The following is a 25,067-nucleotide window of genomic DNA, read 5'->3' on the forward strand; positions in this document are numbered from 1 at the left end:
TCCATCAGAGAACACACCAGACACGGCAAGTCTGTCTGGCCTAGCCACTCACAGGACCTCACAATCAATAGCTTTCCATAAGGTTGCTCCATGATGTGGATGTGAAGAACTGATTTAGTAGGGGGTATTTTAATTTGATAATATACCCAGATAAAGAATGAAAAGAAGTTAATGTAAATGAACATGAAAATATTTGGCATACCTGTAAGGAACTTACTACTATCCCTACTTCTCAAATTTTTGATGACTTAGAAATCATCATGTGAAGTACCATGAAGGATAACATGATAAACTAAAAATATCAACTAAATAATAGCTAACTTTTACTTAAATCTTACCAGGTTCAAAGCAGTGTGCTAAGTATGCAGAGTTAAGTAAGTCAATCCAAGGTCACTCAACTAATAAGCAGCAGTCAGAACTTGAATTCAGTCAGTTTGAATCCTGAACCAGAACTATTATCCCCAATGCAATGCTGTCTCCTCCAAATATATGTCATACTAAATCAGTTTACACATCCAATTGTGGGTCTTAGGTTTAAGAAAAATTTGTGACAAAAATTTTAAAAATTTTATCCACTAATAACATTTTTCCTATTGGAAGCAAGAGTTCCTTTTCAATATCTGTTAAAAACCTATGTCAATAGAACACCAGTACACAGCTGGAGAACCACTGGTGAGAGATCCATTTATTTACCTAATGCCCTCTATCTTGATTGTGAACATAGGCAGTGTGGCCTGGGGAAGCATATAGCCTTTGCAATCACAAAGACACGAGATAGAATTCTGGGCCTGCAATTTACTGCCTCTATGACCACAGACAAGTGATTTAATCTTGCTGGATCTCAGTTTCCCCATCTATAAAATGGAAAAGTTACTACCTTCCTCAGGGTTGGTTTGAGAATTTTATTTAACAGTGCATGTAAAATATTCAGCACAGTACAAATGTTCAACAATAGTTAGGACTTATTATCATCACCGACTTTAACAGTACTAAGTAAGCTTCAGATAGCACAAATAAGACATTTAATAATCTGTTGGATTAGTTTAAAAAAACCCATAAGATCAGTGTTGACAATACAAGCTATTCTAATAATAGAACATTAGTGTAAGACATTTTAGACTGTTATTTTTAATAATTTAATTCCAAAGAGTTACTGTTATTTTAAGACATGCTTTTAGCCAAAATCACAGTTTTCTCCACAGACCTGTGTTTTGCTTAGTACCATGACATAAAAAGATTGTAAAATCCAATCTGACTTGGAAAATTTAATGTTTCATTTATTAAATCGCAAATGACCTAAAATCCAGGCAAATGAATAACTACAGTATAGAGAATTAGCTATTTTTCAGATTTTTAAAATAACGAAACCAATGAAACAGATGAAACGAGGGTGATTTTTGCAACAATGAAGTTTTTTTTTTTTAAACTTTATGAAACTGATTCACCCCAAGACTCTTTTAAGTAGCCAGGATATATCCAAAATATGATTTCAAGAGTTTGTGATCTTACAAAATTCCCCTTTTTTGAATAGACAAATGTAATAAATTCATCCCATATGGTCTAATTTAATGTGTCTTTTACACAAAAGAGCACAAAAAGTGATTTGCTAACATCACAGAGCATTCTATAGCAAAACCATTATTTAACTGTGGTTCCTACTACCTGGCTGTAAACTAAAACCTGTAAAGCTTTTGTTATGCCTAATATAGAGCAATGAATCCATCAAGGTTTTAATAATATTTGATGAAGGTGTTCTTTTCTCAAATCTGCCTCTATATAATTGTCATAAAACCCTTATTGCTATTAATAATACCTAAGATAAAATGGCCAAAGTCTCATATAACTTGATGGGGGAACAAATCTAGGTAGACTCTCTCCTTCAGTTAGATGGTAAAAGGTTCTGTTATAATTTTAAACTTTTAAAGTTAGGTTTAGGGCTTCCCTGGTGGCGCAGTGGTTGAGAGTCCGCCTGCCGATGCAGGGGACACGGGTTCATGTCCCGGTCCGGGAAGATGCCACATGCCGCGGAGCGGCTGGGCCCGTGAGCCATGGCCGCTGAGCCTGAGCGTCCGGAGCCTGTGCTCCGCAACGGGAGAGGCCACAACAGTGAGAGGCCCGCGTACCGCAAAAAAGAAAAAAAAAAAAAAAAGAAAAGTTAGGTTTAGTAAATCTTAAAATCCACATGTAAATTATATCCATTTTTGGAGCAATCTTTCCATTACTCACTTTTGACCAAATCAAGTGGAATAGCCATTCAGTCTTGGAGAGAAGCTGAGTTGTGCTTCCATTCATTCTTTTTTAAGACAAAAATGAGAAAAGAATACTCGCTCTCTCAGACATAAAAAAAGGAGAAATCTAAGAGTGATTAAAATCACTAATCCTGGTAATAAATTCATCTAGATGCTGCCATTCCAGATTATCAAGTTCTCAGAATTTAATTTCTCAAGCCTTCATTCAAAAGTTGATTGGGGCTTCCCTGGTGGTGCAGTGGTTAAGAATCCTCCTGCCAATGCAGGGGACACGGGTTCGAGCCCTGGTCTGGGAAGATCCCACATGCCACGGAGCAACTAAGCCCATGCCCCACAACTACTAAGCCCGTGCCCCACAACTACTGAGCCTGCGTGCCACAACAACTGAAGCCTGCGTGCCTAGAGCCCGTGCTCTGCCACAAAAGAAGCCACTGCAATGAGAAGCCCGTGCACCACAACAAAGAGTAGCCCCCACTCTCCGCAACTAGAGAAAGACCGCGCGCAGCAACAAAGACCCAACGCAGCCAAAAATAAATTAATTAGTTTATTTAAAAATAATTTAAAAGAAAAGTTGATTGTATTTTATTATGACAATCATCACTTACCTGGCTATGTCATATACACGGTCTGCAATCCGACTTCCAACCTGACAGATTATAAGAGGCAATGAAGTTAAGATGAGTAGGTTTAAGGGAGAAGTAACACTCTTTCCAGTATTCAACAATCCATAGGTTACTTATGTTTCAACATGTTAAGTTCCCTTTATCCCTTTTTCAATTTGACCTCAGCAACTTTTCAAATTCTGAATAGGAACATCATAAATTAAAGGAAACACACTGAGTTAATTACTTCAGAAGTCAATTTAAGGACAAAAGACTAAATACTATATACATATATATATATGACTTTATATTCCATATGATATAAGAATGCATGGCCAAAAAGCAACAGGATACCCCAATTAAAAAAAAAATCAGCAGGAACATAACTAGCATATTATTGCCTATAAATATTAGCATGAGGTATGTGAAAGTGAAAAATTAGTTAGCTGGGGATTATTACAGATCAATGTATAAGTGATCACTTAATAAAAACTCTATTATTTGATAACTACTAACAAATTTTGTGGAACTCCTAAATGAGTAAACAACTTTTCTGAGCAACATCTGCAAATTAGAAGTCAGCCAAATCTGAAGAAACCTCTTCAATCCCACCCTGATTTAAAAGAGGTCAGAAGGTAGGCACCTCCTTTTTGCTGGGCTAGCTTCGTCTGGCAGGAATAAAGATGTGGGAGCCTAATATTCCACTCATTCCCTTATAAACATCCCAGAGTTTCTACTAGGACTTGAAAGTTCAGAACATACGTGTATTTGCTTTGGGGGGGAAGGAGGGGTAAGGGAGGAGGGACAGCAGAAGTCTTTTCCCAGAGGACTCCACTTTGTACATCATTCTTAATATGAATACCTTTTGTCTATTATTTTAAAAAAACTCTCATATACTTTATCTCATTTATTCTAGTCCTAAACACTGGTGAGGGCTCAGTCAAGTTGTAATCCAGGTGCCTTTCTTGGAGAAGAGTGGTTGGAAACTCACATCTTCTAAGTACATGTCACCATGAACCCTGAGGACAGAGTCACTCATCTGATCAGGCCAGGACTTGCACAGAGCTCTGCCCAAAGTAGGGGCAGTAAATGTTGGCTGCATTGGCTTGAAAGAACTCATTACACTTGATTTCAATTTTAGTCCATCCCGGAAGAAACACGAGGCCTGAGCTCTGTGCTGCCTGTCCAGAAAGCAGAAACCTGCTCAAGTCCCTAGTCCACCTAGGCAGAGACGAAGAGGTCTCTCAAACCAGCACAGACAAATCAGAGATCTTAATTTATCTTAATGAGTCTTCCTAAAACACGAACCAGAGCCCATCACTCCATTGCTTAAAAGCATTTGACAGTCTAACATTCCTCTAGAGCCATGTTGGCCAATAGAAAAACAATCAGAGCGACATGAGCAACTTAAAATTTTCTAATAGCCATTTTAAAAAGGGTAAAGAAATTAATTTTAACATTTTCTTTAACCCAATATATCAAACATAGAACTTCAACATGTAATCAATGTAAAAAGATATTAAGGAAATATTTTACATCCTTTGTTCACATTGTCACTTAAATCCCGTGTATTTTACATTTACTGCCCATCTCAAAGGGACATTCAAGTGCTCAATAGCTACATGCGGCCAGAAATTACCATATCAAATGGACAGCTGAGATGGAGAAGAAAATCCGAAGTCCTTACCCATTAAGGCCCTCGTAAACTGGGCCCTCCCTGACCTCCCAATGGAGGTTCCTGGAAGCCTCAACAAGGTCCTTTCGGCCTCAGGGGCTCTGGGTTTGTCTTTCCCTTTGCCTACAAGGCTTTTCTCCCCAGATCCCAGCCTGGCTAATTCCTCATCACGTCGTCTGCCTGAGCGGCCTTCCCTGACCAGCGCAGTCACCTTACTACTTCACTTTGTTACCTGGCCTTACTTCTTTAGCTGAAATTACATTTTTTTTGTTCACTGTCTCGCCTCCCACAAGAATGTAATGTCCTGAGAGCAGCGGTCTTACTTTGTCCTGGTCACACCTGTAATACAGGCACCATCTGCCGAGGTTATGAATGAATGAAGAGCAACTTACAAACACCGGCGCCCGGCCGCAGGGAGACTACAGTAGAGGCCCAGACGGGCAGGTCGGCTGCTCAAGGTCACACAGCGAGGTGGGGGCGGCAGGGGCCTGGCCGGAGCTCCCGGACCCGAAGCCAAGGCTCGGCGCCGCTCTCCCCGCCGTGCCGCTGACTCACCTCCTCCTTCAGGTAGTCAAACTTTATCCGCTCAGGCTGCCGGGCCGCCCAGTTCTTCTGTTTCCTCTTCAAATCCCGATCGAATATGTTTAGGGATCTGGGCGAGGCGCTGCCCAGGGAAGAGACGCCGGAGGCCACCTTCCTGAAGCCGACGTTCTTCGCGGGGACCCCCGCCGCCGGAGGTCGCCGCCAACAGGGCAGGAACCGGGTCAGCCGCAGCATCTCCAGCGGCGACGCCGCTTGCGGGCGCATTTATCGTGCGCATGCGCCGCGGCTTCAGCGAGGACTGGAGAGCTTCGCCGAGGGAAAGCGGAAGAAGTTTGGCCCAGTTCGCGTGCCATTACGGCTGCGCGTCACGCTGAGGATTGTGGGAGTGGGGGGCCTACGTGAGGCTCGGAGCGGTCTCGGAGGCGGTGAGTGGGGTTAGGTTCCAGAAAAAGGGCTTGTTGAGGGGCCAGAATCAGTCTCTGACAGGGTCTCCATCGGATTCGTGAGGGCCGCGCTCTTCCTCCTTGCCTTTCCGACTTCCTCCGCGTCCTGTTGAGGGACCTCTTTCCCAAAGCGGCTCTCTGAGGTTTGGGAGTTGGGAAGGAGATCCTAGTTCCGGGGTCACCCTGGTGTTCCCCGCGTTAGAGGGTGGGTAGAAGGGGAGGGTGGGCTACAGAGGTGAGGGCGGGCGTCGGAATGAGGTCAGGTCGCCTTCCCCTCTCCGAATATCTGGAGTGTATCAAGTGCTTTTGTTCTAAACACTTATACACATTAGCTCTAATAGTTGAATGAAATGGCACCTAGCCTACCCCATAAGGCTGTTCAGAGGGTTAAATGTTTAATTGTATAAGTGCATCATAGTCAAGCCTTGCTTTTGAAACAAATCACTACTACCATGTATTTATTAACTAGAGTGAGATTTCACCAGATTCATGAAGGGTGGGTGGTAGTATATAAAGGGGCAACTTTGAGCTAAACCTGAGTTGATTTTGGTCCGTTTAAAGTTCGAGACTAGCCACGTAGAAGTAAATGCTGTTCCGGGTAGAATGAAGTAAGGATTAACGGAGAGAATGGGACCAGAACGTGAAGAAACAAATAAGACCAACTGAGACTTCGGAATTTTTAAATTACATTAGTTTTTTACTTGTAATACATACAAGTACAAGTAGAAATATAGGGTGTCTAAGTGAGGGCTGTTGGCTAGTAATCATTTGCCCCCCTCCATAAAGACCTGGAATTCTGCTTGGTTTTGCCTTAAATTTATTTCTCCATATGATCTGTACTCAAAAGAAGATATTCTGATAGTTTTTTATTTTCTGCATGTGACTCAAAATGAGTTTGGGAAAGGAAATTAGACCTTTTACTTTTATTTTGCTTACATTTACCTTAGAGTACAGTATTGTGAATTAATATTTTCCCAAAGTATCTTATTTAATTCTATTAGTAACTTTTCATTATTGTTTTATTTTTTAGTGTTTGGTTTCTTCAAGTATTTGCCCAGTCAGACATTTTAAAATGGCATCCAAACAAGAAATAATGAGTGACCAGCGGTTTAGGTGTGTTGCAAAGGACCCGAGATTTTGGGAAATGCCAGTAAAGGATCGAAAAATCAAAATTGACAAGAGATTTCGAGCAATGTTTCATGACAAAAAGTTCAAATTGAATTATGCTGTGGATAAAAGAGGACGCCCCATCAACCATAGCACTACAGAGGACTTGAAGCGTTTTTACGACCTTTCAGATTCTGATTCAGATCTCTCTGATGAAGATAATAAAGCATTGAGCCAAAAGAAAATGAAGAAGAAAAAACCCCAGACTAAAAACGAAAAAGAATCAAAAAATCTTGTTGAGGAGGAAAAGAAAGAAACCAAGAAAATTAATCAAAAGGATTCTGGAAATAAGAATGATTTAGATAACTCCGAGATAATTCAGAAAATGAAAACCTCGTGCAAATCTAAGAAGATAGAGTCAATAAGTCCCAAGAACAATAGCAAAGAATTTATACAAAAAAGTACAAAAGGGAAAAAAACCATTGTTCAACATAATACAGACTTGTTTCCCAAAGGAAAATTAAGAACAGTAGACTCGGGCACCTCTGAAATTGCACAGTTTCCCAAAGTCAAGTATTCTGAGACAGGAAGAGAAATGCAATCAGGTTGGTTGGAAAAAACTAAAGATTCTTTGGTATTACATTACTTATTTTTATACTGGTCTTTTAAAAAAGGAAATATATGTAATAAGTATTTTCATAGTATCATAAAAGTGGTCAAATGCGTGTTTGGAAGTATAAAGTTATGAAAGAAAAAATACCATATGATAATGAATTTTTGATTTGATGCTATAATGGCTAGAAGAGAAACATAAAAATTTAGGTCTTGAGGCTAAACAGTGATTTTGATTTGTGGTGGGCACTAGTGACAGCTAGGTTCTCCAACCAGATAAAATGTTACATGGTCTCATCACAGGATAAAAAGAGGTGTGTCTGAAGAAGATAAGTAGAGTTGGGTGCTCATTCCTTCCTTCATTCATTCAACTACTTTTAGTAACGAATATGTGGTAGATAGAACATTGAGTAAGACATGATTCCCCCATCTCAGGGCTACTGTTAGTGTATATGACGCTTGTGTAAATTAGAAAAAGATGTGCCCTTCTGGACACACAGCACTTCCAGAGCTCGCAGTTTGGTGAGGACAGCACCTTTGAGGGAGGCACAGGTTCTTTTCCCCTGAACAGACACAGCACTCCTGCAGGGTGTATGGCTTGGTGATTGGAGTTTGGCCTTGATTTCAGCCCTTCTTGACCCCTTACAGATCACCTTTTGCAAATAACAACCAGCTAAACTCTGCAGTGGCACTGGTCTACAGCAGTAATGTCCAATAGAAATATATAAATTTGAATTTTCTAGTGGACACTTTAAAAAGTAAGAAGAAACAGGTGAAATTAATTTTATTAATATATTTTATTTAACCTAATATATCAAAAATTATTTAAATATGTAATCAACTTAAAAAATGTAATGGGATATTTTATATTCTGTTTTCATACTAATATCAAGTTGGATGAGCCTTCTTTCAGGTGCTCAATTGCCACATGTGGCTGCTGGCTACCATATTGGACAGTGCAGATCTAAAGCAGAAGAAATTAATCAGAACCATAATACAAAATAGAGTAATTTAAAGTGCCGTAGAAGAACAAGGCTCTGAGAATTCGGAGGAGGAGGTCACTCAAGATATGGTAATCAGTAAAATTCATAGGTGAAGTGCTATTTTGGTTGGGGTTTGGAAGAATTAAATTTGGGATCCAGAGTATTCTACACGGAAATAACTTTTTGAGCAGAGATACGGTTGGGCTTGCTCAGAAGAGATCAGTATTCCCATTTGATTAGATAATAAGGTGTCTGAAGGGGTGAGCGAATAATAAAGCTAGAAATGGTTGTTTGAAGCTAAGTAAGAAAAATCTGACTCTAGTTCATGTTTACAAGTTTTCTAAGCTTATTAAAAAGTTGTGTCACCTCTGGCAGCAGCAGATTTTGAGTGTTGGTATTGCTAATGGTTGATGTTGTAACTGAAAATTGGTGATGTTCAGATAAGCCAGACAAAGGCTGGCTGTGATTACAGGACCCAAGGAAGGTAGGCATCAGGAAGAGGCAGAGAGGGGGAGGGGACTTGACAGGCCATAATCACACTGGGAAGGTAGGAAGTATCAGGCATTGGACAGAATTCTAAATAGCAGGGACTAGGGGTCAGGGGTGAGATTTGTAGTGGAACCACACAGCAAACTGAGGTATAGGGACAAGGGATGCAAGTCTGGTTACTGAAAGTGGAGAATAAGATCAGGCTGGGAACAGCAGCAGGGTTGGCTTGATGCTGAGTTTGTGAGCGAAGTTAGTCTAGCATCCTTCAAATTTCACTAGATTTAGGGCATTAGATTAATATAACATATCCATTTAATCCCTGGGGTTGATTTTATAGAATCTTTTGACATATCTTTTTAAATTTAATTTTCTCAGTAACCATGAGAAATTAGGATATATTCATTAGAGAACAAGTGATCTATGTGAGGATACACAGAACTGGGCCAGTAACTCAGGTCTTTGACTCTTTCTACCCCACCATGTTGTTTGCTGTAATTTACATTGGTTCCACAGTCTAGAAAAAGCATTACCTGTAAGTAGAGATCAAGTGACTCCACCAGCACCATCTTTTTTTCTTTATTCATTCATTACTTATCATTCCAGCAAGTACTGTGTACAAGGGGCTTTTTAAGTGCTATGAGGTAAAGATGGTGTAAGGAGTTGCAGTTTAATATTACATATCATTTTAAAATGTTGATGCCCAGCACTTGCACTCCTAAGAATTTATTTTAAGTAAACAATTGGATCTGTGTTTAAAGAATTGTGCATTATAGCATTGTTTTTAAAATTTTTTAAATGGTAACAAATCATTAGGGGATTGATTAAATAAGTTATGATATATCCAAATATGTTCACGACATACGAAGTTTTAGAAATAGGTTACATGGGAATTCCCTGGTGGTCCCATGGTTAAGACTACACTTTCACTGCTGAGGGCCCGGGTTTCATCCCTGGTCAGGGAACTAAGATCCCGAAAGCCACGTAGTCTGGCCAAAAAAAAAAAATAGGTTACAAAATAGAATAAATGGTATGACTAGCTATTTAAATTAGTGGGCATATCATAGAAGACAAATTTAGCGAGTTATGTACCAAAATAACCACTCAGTTATCTCTGAATGAAAAATTACTAGTCATCTTTATTTTCTTTGCTAAGCCATATTTTCTTAATTTTTTACAGTGAGCATTCATTACTTTTATAATCAGGGAAAATGATAAAGCATTATTTTAAAGTAGGTGAATAATAGTAGTGTTTATAGTCACTACTAGAGCAGTACCATCTAGGAATAGAGGCAGTTACTTATTTTTTATTCCCTCATTATTTAGAATAAGGCTTTGTACACGGTAGGCTCTGAGCAAATGTTTAGTGAATGAATAAATATTCTGAATGTACTTGATATTGTCAAAAATATTAAAATACTAGATCTCTTTAAGTCTCCCATGTATCAATTTATTATACAACCCCAAACGTGATAACCACCATATCATGTTTGTGGCTTCAGGGATATTGTTTAGAACAAGCTAATATTTTTAATTTAAAAATTTCAGCTTCATGAAAAATATCAGTGACAGGCAAAAATCATGAAAATTGTATAGTAATAACTGATGTTTGAGAAATATTGCAATACTAGATAGAACTATGTTCCCAAGGTGTTATTTTAAGCAGGTTGCTTAAAAGTGAATTCTAATGCGTATCTAATAGTAACTTTCTTTCACTATCATGGTGGTGTTTTTCTGATCCCATTTATAGAACTTATGATAATGCCTTTTTTTGGCTTTTTCACATCTACTAGTTAGTTATCTTTTATTACTCCCCCCTCTTGTGGTACTAAAATAAAGCTCAGTTCCTACTTTCCTCCTAACAAAACTCCTTTTCATTTGGTCTCAGGTCGGGCATCTTTTCGAAGCCTTCCTTATTATAAATACCTCTCTGCTGGCAAATTTAGGTGTTTCTCTCTGTGGTGCTTTAGAACATAATTTCATAAATCAGTAAATGATTTCTTTTGTTTATGAGCTCATGAAGAGCATGGGATCATGTTATAAATCATCTCCCTTTTTGGTCCCCCCAGCTCAGTTCTTTGTACATAGTACTCAATATTTGGTCAGTGAATGACTATTATAAGATTATGGGACCACTTATAGGCTCTATCCACTTAGAACCTGTGAATCAGAAACATAAGCTCCAACTTAAAGATGAATAAGATGTATCTGTACTCACACAGATATGCACAGAATAGATAGAAGCATATGATTGTTTTAGAAATAGGAAATCAGTCCTTTCTGTGTATAATGAGGGCCAAAAAAACCCAGTTTAAAGTGAAACCAGTCTTTCACTCATATATTGCTAACCATAAGTCAGTTGCAAACTTTTAAGATGTAGCAGAAAAATTATTTTGCTCTCTTCATAAGTGATCTTATCCACATCACAACTTTTGTTATTATATACAAGAATCAGTCAAAAATTTTATTTCCAGCTCAGACTTCTCTGAGCTGTAGACTCATACAGCCAACGGCCTTCTCTATGTCTCCTCTTCGATGGCTCAAAGGCACTTCCAGTTCAACATATCCAAAACCAAATTCATGATATACCTCCACCAAACAAACTTGTTCTCTTCCATCATTACCTCTTTTTCTGTCTGTCCATCTAACTAGCTAGCTCCTTCTGCAAGCCAAGAAGCTAGGACTCATCTTTGATACTGCCCAGATTCCCCATATCAAGCCCCTGTCACTGATTACTGTTGGTCTTACCTCCTGACTCTGAAAGTCAAGAGTGACTCACTACTCTAAATCTCTACTGCCACCAACTTAGTGCTACCTTCATTTCTCGCCAGGTATACTGTATTAACCTTTTAATTCTTTTTCACATCCACTCTTAACTCCCTCTAATCAAGTTTTCTACACCGTTGCTGAGGTGATCTCAATATGCAAATCTGATGATGTCCCTCCTGAAAATAGCAGTGGCTTCTCATACGTTTTTATGATAAAAGTCCAAAGCTACATGGCACCTACCTAACTCTTCAGTTTCATTTTCTACTTGACTTCTGTACAAGAAGACTTCTGGCTATCTGTAATCCAGACATACTCGTCAGCTTTTTTGTATTAGTGGATCTTTACCTATGCTTTTCTTGCTATTTGGAACATTTCCTTCATCTATTAGTCTAACCCTGACTACTTAATTCCTCTTCATCCTTCTAGTAGCAACTCGTTTATCACTTCCTTAGGGACTCCTATTTTGTGCTCTCATAGCATCTTGTAACATTTCTTCTTGGCACTTATCCTAGTTGTAATTTCATTTTTTTATGTGCATTGATTTGATTGATTTTATTTGATCAGTAACTGTCCATCTATCCTCTTCACCTGACTGGAAGCTTATTGAGGGCATTGATTGCTTCTCTTTTGCCAATGGTAGTATATTGAGTACCTAGCACAGAGCAGACACTCCATAAATATTGAATGAGTATATGAATCTACTTGTGTGATCTGGGTATATATTAAGATTTCTATTAAATAACTTGGTTAGGCATGAATTTTGCTGAATTTATATTTTCCTTTAGTCTGTTTCATAGAAATTATATTTTCACTGGATTTGAGGTCAAAATAACTTGGATTTAATTTAATTCAGTGTTTATGTTTTCTTAATTTCTCCCACCTTTGACCTTTTTGCAGTGGTTCCATTCATAATGGCAAGAGACAGTGATGGTCATGAAAACTCAGCAAGTGGTAAAATGTTTGACAAAGAAGCTCTGAAGGAAGATTCAGAAAGTGCTAGTGAAATAGGAGGTGATGAAGAATCTGAAGATGAAATTACAGGCATTTGTAGAGCTGTTGCTGCTGATCTTCATGATGATGATGATGACAATGATGATGGAGGGAATGAAAATGATGAGGAGGAAGATGAAGATGAGGATAGTGAGGATGACGATGAAAGTGACAGTGGCCCCGATCTTGCGAGGGGCAAAGGAAACATAGAAACTAGTTCCGAAGATGAAGAAGATATGGCGTATTTACTTCCAGAGGAATCTGGTTTTGAGCATGCTTGGAGAGAATTAGATAAAGATGCTCCTCGGGCTGATGAGGTGACCTTTTGAATAAATAAGATTATTTGTCGAGTATAGTACAAGTAGCTGTTATAGATGGTAGGATTGATGTCATTAAGTTAACAAGGAAAAGCTTATTGGTAAATAATACTCTTGATGATGATTCTGATTAAAACTTCTTGATACAGAATATACCTATATAAAGTACATGTCTGTCCAAGCAGATAGGAGTGAACTTATATATAAATAATTAAAAGTCACATGAAATTTTTAGAAAATTCTTGTTTTAACTAGGAGTTTATATTTCAATTCCTACTGTACCTATTAGAAATGATGTAGATTAATATACTCAACTTTCCTACTTATGGGTGGCAGAATAGCTTAACAAACTTGGTGGTTAAAGAGTCAGCTCGTCATCATGTTCTGATTCAAGAACTAAGAACCAAGTAAGAGAAAGTGCTTTTCTGTTGACAGTTTTATGTGACTCATCTGAAGTTTTCTTTTACATATTGAAACCACTTAAATACTATATTAATGATTTCAGGATTGGGGGAAAAGAAGGCATTATATTTTTACTATGTTAATTTTGCAAGCATTGGAATGATATAGATTATGTCGTATTTAATTTTTCTCATATCTTAGATTACGCATCGATTAGCAGTTTGCAACATGGACTGGGATAGATTGAAGGCAAAAGATTTGCTGGCTTTGTTCAATTCATTTAAACCTAAAGGAGGTGTTATATTTTCTGTAAAGGTGAGAATTGATTTTATTTTGAAGTAAATATTTCTAAGCATTCTAAGTTAAATCTCTTTTTTTTTAAGTCATAGTTTTCCTTCTAAGGAAAATAATCTGGAAGTTGTCCAATACAGTTAAGGCACAAAACTGATATAATAGGTATGAAAGTAAGAAAGGAAGAGGTAAAATTCTTGCTCGGTTATATGATTGTGTTTAATTTAAAAAAAAACAAAGAAGTCAACTGAAAAGCTGTTATAATAAAGCTCAGTAAAGGGACAAGGTATAAGATAAATATTTTTAGAAAATGGTTCATTACTAGCATTAACAAGAAGAAAAATTAGCAGCAGAAACATATAAAAGCCTTAGAAATTACCTTAAACAATATGACCTATATGAAGTAAGCTGTTACACTTAACAAATAATACTTGAAAAACTTAAATTTTGAGATACCATATTTCTAGAGAGCCCGCATAGATATTAAGACTCTAGGCTTTGTAGTATGATAGACCTATATTCAAATCTTGATTCTGATACATGCTGTATGATCTTGTGCATTTTATTGATTAATTTCTCAAATGTGTTTTCTCCTCTAAGTAGATATATTTCTTAAGGTAGTGGTAAGGATTAAATGAAAAGGAGATCGTGCTAAGTATTTAGTACAGTGCCTGAAACAGCTCTAAATTACTGTTGTTCAGTTTAAATATTTAAGATGTCAGCTCTGCAGTTTTAGTATAGTTTCAATCAAAATCTCAGTTCATATGAAAGTTTAAAAAAAGGTTACCATTAATCATCTAAAATAATAAACAAGTGAGAATGACTCACAAGTTTTTGAGAAATCATACCAGTATAAAAGGATTCACCCTACCAGTTACAATATCTCAACATTTTATAATGCTACAGAATTTAATAGCTTTGGGTAAAAGTACAGGGACAACTTGATGGAATAGGTAGATAGAAGAGTTTGTATGATAATTTAGATCAAAATAAACTTCTTGAGTATTGGAACAAATGGGCAAGTCCTTGTGTGGTGAACTTAGTGCAGGTCCTCATAATAGCCCCAAATGATACCCAGATGAACTAAAGAAAAATATTTTAAAACTACAGGCAGAATAAAATAGAATGGTATTTTTGTTAAATCTTGTGTTTTAGGAGATGGGTAGTAGAAATCTCTGGACTTATAAAGAGGAAAAAAAATACAAAGAATCAACAGATGTAAGCATATATACTAAAAACTTGTGCGTTGAAACCTGTTTTACGCAACTTACATTAGTAAGAGAAACTTGAATCCCCTAGTGGATAAATTAGATATTTCAAACAACTCAAAAAAGTGTACATTAGTTAATAGATGAATATTAAGCCCAGTTGTATCAAAACAATGCAGATTAATACAATTATATTTCTTGAATCTCAAAAGTAGCCAAGATAGAAAAATACCAAATCTAGACGAGTGTGACTCCTTCTTATACCAAGACTGTATCTAACCTGTGTGATAAGATTGTCATCAGTTCTTTTTTATTTAAAGAATTTCTTTAAAAGAAAGCATTGGGGCTTCCCTGGTGGCGCAGTGGTTGAGAGTACGCCTGCCGATGCAGGGGACACGGGTTTGTGCCCCGGTCCGGGAAGATCCCACATGCCGCGGAGCATCTAGGCCCGTGAGCCATGGCCGCTGAGCCTGCATGTCCGGAGCCTGTGCTCTGCAACGGGAGAGGCCACAACAGTGAGAGGCCCGTGTACCACAAAAAAAAATAATAATAAAAGAAAGCATTGGATAAACGATATGATTTTAGGGATAAGTTAGGTATTACAAAATTATTTTTCTTCATTGTTTCATATATTTCTTTAATCATTTTAATATATCATTTAAATTATTTAATCCAATCATTTTTCACACGTGTGTGTGTGTATGTGTTTATGTATCATTCCTTGAACTTAGAATCTTGTTTCACTTTTCTTAATTTTTCCCTGAGAGCCCAGAATGTATGGAGGAGATATTCTGTTTTTGTTCCCAAGCCCACATCTGTTAATCCTCAGCCAAAATGACAATTTTTAAGATTATTCCTCAGGATGCTTTAGCTTCCTATAGTGGGTCTGGAAGTGAAGCATTCTTGCTGTTTTCATTGAGTCCAGTTGTTTAGAGTTCCTGACCTTGACAGGTCTGTATATTATAAGAAAAAGGAAATATAAATTACATTAATCTTATTTTTTTGTGTTTAGATATATCCTTCAGAATTTGGAAAGGAGAGGATGAAGGAAGAGCAAGTTCAAGGACCAGTAGAGTTATTAAGCATTCCTGAAGATGCCCCTGAAAAGGACTGGTATTAAAACACTCTAGAAAATAAAACTAAACCTCATGAGTTTGTGTCACTAGTTCAGAATTCTGGTCACTTTAATAGTTGGGACTAAAGTTTACACTTGTGCCATTCATGGTTAAAACAGGTTGCAAAGCAGGTTAAAGTCTGTCAGAAGTGGCACCCTATTCCAGTAACATTTTTTGGGTGTATTTCTATATTCATGAAAATTATTATTGCAGTTTTAAAAACATGTCATGATTAAACTGATTTAGAGGTCTCAGCCTCATTGCCCTGAATCAGTAAGTTTTGCTTTTTTCTGAGTTGTTGCTTTTTATGTAAATGGCATTGAAACTATTTGCCTTCAAATTATGTAATTTCTCTTATTTAAGGATTAAATAGAAAAATACAAGAATAGTAGAAAAAGTTCTTAATCATTGTAATGTAATATAGAAAAAAGTTTAAGGTAGTATTTAATCCACTAGGTGGAGCTATATGTGCACTTAATAAAAATTGTTGGCAAAAGAGAGCAGATGAAGACCTTCAAAGAATATGCTGTAGTTAAGTAGGTTGAATTTACACCATGTAGACTTGACAACACCTCAATAAAGTTTTACAAGATCAGTTATTTCTTTATAATAAAAGCTAATGCTTTCCTAGAACATTTTATAATATAGTGATCCTCTCGAGTGGTTTTACTTGAGAAAGCTGTATGTGATAGCAAAACAAACAAAAAAATAGCTATTCTAAGAGTTAAAATCACAGGTAAGCACATGTAGTTCTTGCCTTCCTTTTCTAGATATCAAATTCCAGTCAAAATCCCTGGTCTGTACCTTGTCAAAATAATAAATTGGGCTTAAGTATTTAATGTTCATGAAGGCAAAATCATAAAGGAAGGTTGGATTGGAATAAAAACCAGTTTGTAATATATTTTTCTTGGAACAGTTACATTTATTTTTTAAAGGGAGAGAGTATTTGTGTTCCTGTTTAAGTAAGCCTAATGAGTTTTTCCCCTTTTAGGACCTGTAGAGAAAAACTGAGAGATTATCAATTCAAACGACTGAAGTACTATTATGCAGTAGTGGACTGTGATTCTCTTGAAACAGCTGCTAAAATTTATGAGGATTGTGATGGCCTGGAATTCGAAAGTAGTTGCTCGTTCATAGATCTAAGGTAATCTAGTGTGTGTTGTACCAATTTAATCTTGTAGCACAACATGATTATAAGATTTGAAATATTAGAACTGGTAGTGCTCTCTGTCCTTTCACATTCTAAGAGGATTTTTTGCTTTTGGTGAACTCTCTTGTAGAGCATCACCTTAAGAAAGAAAACTGGAATGAGAAAATGCTAAAATATTAGGTATGAGTCACCTCACATTTATGTCCTTTCAGATATGTCAGATATGTTTTTAGGATGATGGGTTTTATGTAGCGATATTTCTTTGCAACTCTCTTAGAACTAGGAACCAGGGTGAAGTAACTTTTTAAAAAGCATTGAGGTGGAGGCAAAGGAGTTTGCTTGTAATAAACTAGTATCTTGATCTGTGCCATCCAATACAGTACTCAGTAGTCATATCTGGCTTATTTAATTAAAAATTTTAGAAAGTGTAAACTCATTTGCTTAGTCACACTAGGCACATTTCAAGTACTTAATGACCACATGTTGGACAGAACAGATAGAGAGCTTTACCATCATCACAGAAAGTTCTTTAGTGCAATGCTGCTCAGTGAATGGTGTTGCTGGCTTTATCTTCAGACTTGGGCATTATTTCCACCATGTGCTCAGGCTTCACTGACCCGAGCTGAAAAACCTTAGGTGTTTGGGAATGTCTGTTCTAAGGAAACCGGGAAGCTGAACTACTGTACCATTTTATCATTAGCCTAGTTCGTTGAACCCAGTGAACCATTCTGCTGTGACATTTTCAATAGAAATCACTTGTTTGTATCCAGGTTTGTTAACGGCTTTGTTCTCAAAGTGAAATATTTTAGGCAAAAAAAATGCATCAATTGATAATCACTGTGGCTTTCACACTTCAGAAGCATTCCAGGGGGCTTCCCTGGTGGCGCAGTGGTTGAGAATCTGCCTGCCAATGCAAATGCAGGGGACACGGGTTCGAGCCCTGGTCTGGGAAGATCCCACATGCCACAGAGCAACTAGGCCCGTGAGCCACAATTACTGAGCCGGCGTGTCTGGAGCCTGTGCTCTGCAACAAGAGAGGCTGCGATAGTGAGAGGCCTGCGCACCGCAATGAGGAGTGGCCCCCACTTGCCACAACTAGAGAAAGCCCTCGCACAGAAATGAAGACCCAACACAGCCATAAATAAATAAGTTAATTAAATAAATTTTTTTTTTTAAAAAAAGCATTCCAACTTGTAGAAAAATACAAGTAAAATTTTTTGTATTAATAATTTAGGGTAAGGGCTTCCCTGGTGGCACAGTGGTTGAGAGTCTGCCTGCCAATGCAGGGGACACGGGTTCGTGCCCCGGTCCGGGAAGATCCCACATGCCGCGGAGCGGCTGGGCCTGTGAGCCATGGCCGCTGAGCCTGCACGTCCGGAGCCTGTGCTCCGCAGCAGGAGAGGCCACAACAGTGAGAGGCCCACGTACCACAAAAAATAATAATAATAATAATAATTTAGGGTAAGAGTTTAGCATGCTTAACTATATAGCAAGAAGGGCATATCATCAAACAAGACATTTCCTTCTCTTTTCTGATAACAGTTTCAAAAGGAGGTACTTGTCTTGGATATATAAATAGTAGTTACTAAACATTTGTTAGAATGTCACACTCTGCGTATCATGAATTCATGTTCACATGTTCTTTTCAGAATCATTTTATTCTTTCTGTTTCCTTTTTGGGACATTTTCATGCAATATTAGAATAAGCTCTGGCAGTACCTAGAAAATAAGATCAGTGACCATGGAAAAACTTATATTCCCTGTTTTATTTTGTCATATATAATTTTGTAAAAGAAAATTGAATTTTTTGCTGCCATCCTATTATCTAGGGCAGGGGTTCCCAACCACTAGGCTGCAGGCTGGTACTGGTCCACAACCTGTTAGGAGGTGAGTGGCAGGCGAGCAAACGAAGCTTCATCTGCTGTTCCCCATCGCTCGCATTTCTGCCCTAAGCCTAACACCCCATCCCCACCCCCGGTCTGTGGAAAAGTTGTTTTCCACGAAACAGGTCCCTGGTGCCAAAAAGGTTGGGGACTGCTGATGGAGACCTAATGAACCTTGATTATTCATTCCTCCCCTCAAAAATCATTTTTGATGCAATATACAGCAGGTGCTTTTTCATGTGTGGAAATAAAATCTCCTATATAAATTACAAAACCTAAATATAATAACCATGGATCATTTCTCTTTGCTTTTTTCCTCCTATTCCTTAGCCTGATGCCTAAGAATTGTCAAACAATTACAGTGGCTAATTTACATTTAACAACTATTTGTGAAAAAAATTATAAAATTGTTAAGATTTTTTTAGTCTTGAAGAATCAACCTTAAGCTTTTCCTCATTTTCAGTGACACCTCATATGTATGATACTTTATATTCAGAGCACTTACCCATTAATAATTCTATTTGATCTTCAGAATATCATATAGCAAGCCAATGACTGAGCTATCAGGAATCTAGGTCTTTTTGAAACATGAGGGACCCATGTGTGTTTACACCTGACTCATATTAACTGACTCCTAACGCAGGGTTTCTGCCTACACAGACTTCACTCAAATTTGGTGGAATTACAGATTTATAGCTTAGGAATTTCAGAAATTTTGTGCCAAGGTTATTTCTAACATTGTTTGTTTCATCTACATGTGTGTTCTGTAGAATCTCTTATATGGTGTGTATGTAAACACTATACCTAATTAGAAGAGACTCTAAGCTCTGGTTGTTTATCACTGCAGCATATGTTTAAATAAATTTATTTTTTTCTTTGTTTCTTAGGTTTATACCAGATTATATTGCTTTTGATGATGAGCCCAAGGATGTAGCCTCAGAAGTGGATTTAACAGCATATAAGCCAAGATATTTCACATCTGCTGCAATGGGAACTTCAACGGTATTTCTTAACTTTAGAAAATATATAGCTGGACTCCATTTCTTTAAGAAAAGAGTTATTTACTTACAGCATCTTTAGAAATGGAAAGGATTCAAAATTTTAAAGCATAAGTACAAATAGAAATCAAACACAGGTGTATTTGCATTTTTATCTCCCACGTGTGTTGGAACCTCTTTTCAAATTTTTGTTATGCCTTTAAGCCTGAGTCAATTACCTGCAAATGTTTCTTTATTCTTTTCTATCTTTCCCATAGTGTTACTTAACTAGATTCTTTAATAAGTAATATGTTAGTTGTTAATATCCTAGGGAGTAGGGGTAAGGAGGTAACAGATTACTTCAAATCACAGTTAAAACCAGTGGAAATTTAAATTAGAAACACATTTTTTCTGCAGATATGATCCAAAATTCTAAAAACAATTGAAGTAGAATAATTCAGGACTACTAGATGTCACATTAATGCTTAATAATGAACAGCCAAAAGATTTTTATTGAATTAGTTTGTTACTTAGCTGCCTAGTTTCTCTGCTCTTCTACTCCATATACCTTCTATCCACAGCTGGACTGTGCAGCAGCCATATAGGCTTCTCATTGCCTTTTTTGTGACAAGCCACTGTGCACTTCTGAGGATAGGGCAGTGGCAGAAAGAGAGCTGCTGTATCTGTTACCTGCAGCCTGTGGGTACTGTGTGGCCTTAATTAGTTACTGAGTACAGGGAAACCCCACCAGTATGCAATAAGTGAAGTCTAAAAGATTCAGTCACATAAAATGTAGGATCATGTTATTTTCAAGACTAAAAATGGGCAAGCCTATCCAGCCAGCCAGTTTGGAGTTCCTATGGTCTGGCTGTATCATCCACATCTGTTCCAGTTCCATCAGTGGTTTTGTGGTTTTCAGCTCAGTCTTAATTATCAGAATAAGAATAATTCTGAATGGTGACTAGCTGGAATTTCTCTGACAATGGCCACTATTTTAAGGATTGGATCTCTTGGTGCCCATTTTGTTGTCCTGAACTGGAAAGATTTGCCTGAGGGGGAAAAAAAGCAAGGATGTGGGACCCGCCCTGTGATGAAGAAACCTGTAACTGGACTCTGAGAATGGGGGCTACATAGAGGACAGGAGCCAGTCACAAGACTAATGATGTTATAGATGAATTCCTGTGTTGTGGGGATTTACTGTACTTCCAACCAATAGATGCCTTTTTCATCAGTGGCTCTTAATCTCTTTTGGAAAATGGACCACACTGAGATTGTGTTGAAAGCTTTATCATCAAATTTCAGACAGTTTGTAGACCTCCTGAAATGCCTAGAACTCCAGGTGAAAAACATGTCTTGACTCATTCATAATAATGTTACTTTTTTCACTAGTGCATTTTCTTGTTTCTTTTCACCACAATCAGTCCATACACTGATGAATTTTTACTCCAAATAATAGAGTACCTTGCATATAGTAAAGAGTTAGGAGGATGAAGGCACAGGTTAATTGAAATGGTTCCCTTTCCACAGGTAGAAAACTTTTCATTAAGCATGTTATTTATTATTTGTTTTAGTACGTCTTAACTTTTTTAGTTTACTGTTAAACATACAAGTTAATGATAAATATTCTGTAACAAGTTAGGGTTGCTGACATTTCCATTTTTATTTGTTGTTGTTTTCTTATTCATTGGTGAAAGGTGGAGATCACTTGGGATGAGACAGATCATGAAAGAATTACAACACTCAACAGGAAATTTAAAAAGGAAGAGCTTTTGGACATGGATTTTCAAGCCTACTTAGCTTCCTCTAGTGAAGACGAAGAAGAGACGGAAGAGGAGCTACAAGGTACTGTTCATCTTTTGGTGTTCTACATTTGTAAGCATTTAGATACCTAATCTAGACTTACTAATGGAAATAAGTTTGACAGTAGCTTAAAAGGGAATATCAAACTAATCTTCAAACTGTCTGTGAAGCAAGTTCACATACACAGTATTATATACACCTTTAGATAGTAATTGAAATTTTTTATTTAAAGGTATTTTCTTAGCCTGAATTTCTTTAACCAAAAACACTTTGAAACCCCGACCTCACAAAAAAAGTCTGGCCTTTTAGACTAGTCATGATTGTTGTAGTTATGCAATCACTTAAACTAGTAAAATGCTTTATTACCCTCCCCATTTTTTAAACTAAGAGCTTCTTTTGGATTATTTTTTACATTCCATTTTTCTGCTTGATTAGTTTACAAAGTAGATGCTTTCTGTCCATTTAGTGATTATCCTAGAAATCATGACTTGTATCCTTATTAAAGTTTAATGCTAATTAATATTTTTATCCTCCTAGAGAATACAAGGAATCTCATAAAAAAAAAAAGGAATCTTGAAACAACTTTCATGCTATTCTGTATATTGTAATTCTTAAGTCCCATAGGACGCTAATATTACTCTTTTGTTTAAATTTACCCACATTTTGCATACTAGTTTTGCTCCTTATTCTTTTCTAAATCTCATACTTCTGTCTGGGATCATTTTCCTTCTGCCCTAAGTATATCTTTGATAATTTCCAGTAGTATCTACTGGTATCAAACTCTTGAATTTTAGTTTAGTCTAAAAATTTCCTATTTGCCTTCATTTGTGAAGATATCTTCACTGGTAAAAAAATTCTAGGTGGACAGTCCTCCTGTCTCCACATTGAGGATAATATCCTGCTGGCTTCTGGCTTCATTGTTGTTTAAGTTTTCTCTTCCTTTTTGTTTTTCTGCAGTTTTAATATGAACTAAGAATAGATTTTTAAAATTTACTGTGCTTGAGGTTTGTTGGGTTTCTTGCATTTGTGGCATGGCATCTTTCAATCAGTTTTGGAATATTCTCAGCCATTATCTGTTCAGGTATTTCTTCTGCCCTCTCTTCTGGGACTCCAATTAAATATATGTTAGATCTTTTCACTGTAAATTCCATGTTATTTCTCTCCTGTATTTTTTATCTGTTGTATTTCTGTGCTGCTTTCTGAATATTTTTTCTTACCTATCTTCCAGTCCACTAATTCTCTTTTCAGCAGTGTTGAATCTGCTGATGGACTGTTCATTGAGTTAATTTTGATTATTATATTTTTTTACTTGTAAAAGTCCAGTTTGACTATTTTTCAGATCAGCAATATCACTTTTTAACATTTTTTACTCATTGCAGTTATTTTCAGTGCCTTTTATTTCTGTAAACAGAGGAAACAAGTTTTTGTAGTGTATGTCTGATAATTTCAGTATTTATTTCAAATCTTTTGGGGTTGATTTCTGTTACTTTACAAGATACTGCTGTTCACTTGTATGCCTGGTTAACTTTTTGTGTCGGTTTGTTATTTGAGGTGAGAGTGTCTCGTCAGAGAGGACTTTCATTTACTCTGGTCAGTCTGGAACCACGTCACCCCAAGTTTTAAGACTTGAGGTTCCCTGGACCTAGTGGGCAGTGCAGGTCTGTGTGAGAGCTAGTTTACTTCTGGTTGACACTTGCCCTGGAGTATATCCTTTTGGGTCCCTACTAAATGTGGGGGTACTAGTTGGTTCTTTAACTTTTGTCTTCTTGGCCTGCCAGTCTGCCAGAACTGTAGGTTAGTTTCACAGCTGTTTCATTGGTAGATCAGTACATGCACTCAGGGCAGATAGGTCTTGAACACTGGGTTCATCTCTCTGATCACCATCTTCTCCTTGATTTTGACTTGGTAATTCTTCACTAATTTGTCAGTTCTTTTTTAAATCCCTCTGAATATTTTTAAATGATTTTTTTAAACACTTCATCCAACTTGATGTCCTCAGTAAAATGGTTGGTCTGAAGTGTACCTAGCTTCCCATTAATGGAAGCAGAAGTTCTCAGATTGTCTATATCTTTATCTAAAATTTTTTTTGACGATTAAAACGATCAATGGTGTATTTTAAAATTATATATGTTGTTTGCTTAAAATAGCTCATTTTTTAAAAATAGGGCCCCAAAACCCCTTTTCCCTTATATTGGATCTGGCTCTGTTTGGAAATTTGGTTGCTTGATTGTAATTTCTTATTAGTTTTTGGTTGATACTCTCTCCCAGATATCTTCACACTTTCATTTTCATTTATTAGATGAATTCCCAACCATGCACAATTATGACTAAGAATTATGTGCTGACAGCAAATGAAGAACCATAAAAGTTAAACAAAGTATTTTAAATTAGCAGGAGTGAATATTCTTACTTTTATTTATAGCCTGACATTTTTCATACCTGTCCTTTTGGTTTTTCTTTTCATATATATTGTTTTTATAATTTATAGTTTTATAAATATGAAATTAAATAAATCCTAAAATGCTCCTTTAGTATTATCATAGGACCATTAAACCTTAACTTTCTTAAGATCCTATGATTTTAGGCTACTGAAGATATTGCTTCACTGATCTAAGTTTTTCACAAAGTACTACTCTTGAACTCTGTTTACACATTGAATGGAGAATCATGTTTAATCATTCCAGTTTCTTTGTTCAGAAATCTCATATTAATAAAACCACGTAATTTCTTAGGTATCTAATAGTCTTTGAAAAAGTATATGATTTGCAGTGGTAGTTATATGGGCACAAAAGCCTTCACATTTAAGGCCTTGATGGCTGTTGCTTGTTAATTTCTTTGGCATTCTGAACAGTTGAGTGACCATGTTATTTTTAGTGTATACAGAACAGCTGAGTCTTTCTCAAATAGCCTTTACATTTTTTACTCCCATAGATACACTAATTTATCTACATTTTCTTTTATGTATATACCTATATGGTAATTTAGCACTTTTTCTGAAAATTCTGGATAGTTTTTCTTTAGTAGCAGCTCTAAGGTAAAGGAAAAAAGATCATTCCGTGTATTCTTGAGAAGATTGAATACAGGTTTTTCAAATAGGTTTTCTTTGTTTGGTTTGGGAGAACTTAACTCGATTTTGAAATGACATTATTGAATACATTAGGGCAGCAAATATGGGAAGATAACCATTAATTTGTCAGTATATCCTTGTTAAGGTCTTGGGCTCTGTTGATTTCAAATCCTGACTTCACCACATAGTGAAGTTACTTAGGTTAGGTTTTCTTAGCCCTCAAGCCTTTCTTTCCAAAGGTATGAAATGAGGATCATAATAGTACATACTCATGGTTGGAAAAATTGAGATAATGTATGTAAAGTCTTAGCATACTACCTCATGTCATATGTTTTTACTTCCAGAACTTTAAGGATTAATGGCTTTTTCTTTGAAATATACTAATTAACTTTTTTAAA

General features: G+C 36.8%; 2 protein-coding genes across 8 annotated transcripts in view; one reads left to right on the forward strand and one right to left on the reverse strand.

The window, feature by feature from the left end:
* NDUFAF5 (NADH:ubiquinone oxidoreductase complex assembly factor 5) overlaps nucleotides 1-5,438 on the reverse strand; it is a 32,237-nt gene extending 26,799 nt beyond the window's left edge. For 2 of the 4 annotated variants that reach the window (XM_067014201.1, XM_067014200.1), the window contains exons 1-2: nucleotides 5,082-5,356; nucleotides 2,855-2,895 (exon numbers count right to left, since the gene is read on the reverse strand). In XM_067014201.1, the coding sequence (XP_066870302.1) occupies nucleotides 2,855-2,895; nucleotides 5,082-5,333 (293 nt within the window). In that variant the 5' untranslated portion in view covers nucleotides 5,334-5,356. Of the gene's footprint in view, nucleotides 1-2,854; nucleotides 2,896-5,081 lie in introns of all 4 variants that reach the window. The other 2 variants (XR_010836672.1, XM_059039002.2) reach the window with 2 other exon arrangements.
* Nucleotides 5,430-25,067, forward strand: part of ESF1 (ESF1 nucleolar pre-rRNA processing protein homolog) — a 71,859-nt gene continuing 52,221 nt past the window's right edge. For 3 of the 4 annotated variants that reach the window (XR_010836671.1, XM_059038985.2, XM_059038984.2), the window contains exons 1-8: nucleotides 5,430-5,494; nucleotides 6,543-7,224; nucleotides 12,367-12,776; nucleotides 13,380-13,493; nucleotides 15,690-15,790; nucleotides 16,784-16,936; nucleotides 19,713-19,827; nucleotides 21,497-21,644. Coding sequence is in view for 3 of the 4 variants with exons in the window: in XM_059038985.2 (XP_058894968.1) it covers nucleotides 6,585-7,224; nucleotides 12,367-12,776; nucleotides 13,380-13,493; nucleotides 15,690-15,790; nucleotides 16,784-16,936; nucleotides 19,713-19,827; nucleotides 21,497-21,644 (1,681 nt within the window). In the remaining variant the exon portion in view is untranslated. Of the gene's footprint in view, nucleotides 5,656-6,542; nucleotides 7,225-12,366; nucleotides 12,777-13,379; nucleotides 13,494-15,689; nucleotides 15,791-16,783; nucleotides 16,937-19,712; nucleotides 19,828-21,496; nucleotides 21,645-25,067 lie in introns of all 4 variants that reach the window. The other variant, XM_067014199.1, reaches the window with a different exon arrangement.

The sequence above is a fragment of the Kogia breviceps genome, chromosome 14 (genome assembly GCF_026419965.1).
Source record: "Kogia breviceps isolate mKogBre1 chromosome 14, mKogBre1 haplotype 1, whole genome shotgun sequence".
Classification (NCBI taxonomy): domain Eukaryota; kingdom Metazoa; phylum Chordata; class Mammalia; order Artiodactyla; family Physeteridae; genus Kogia; species Kogia breviceps.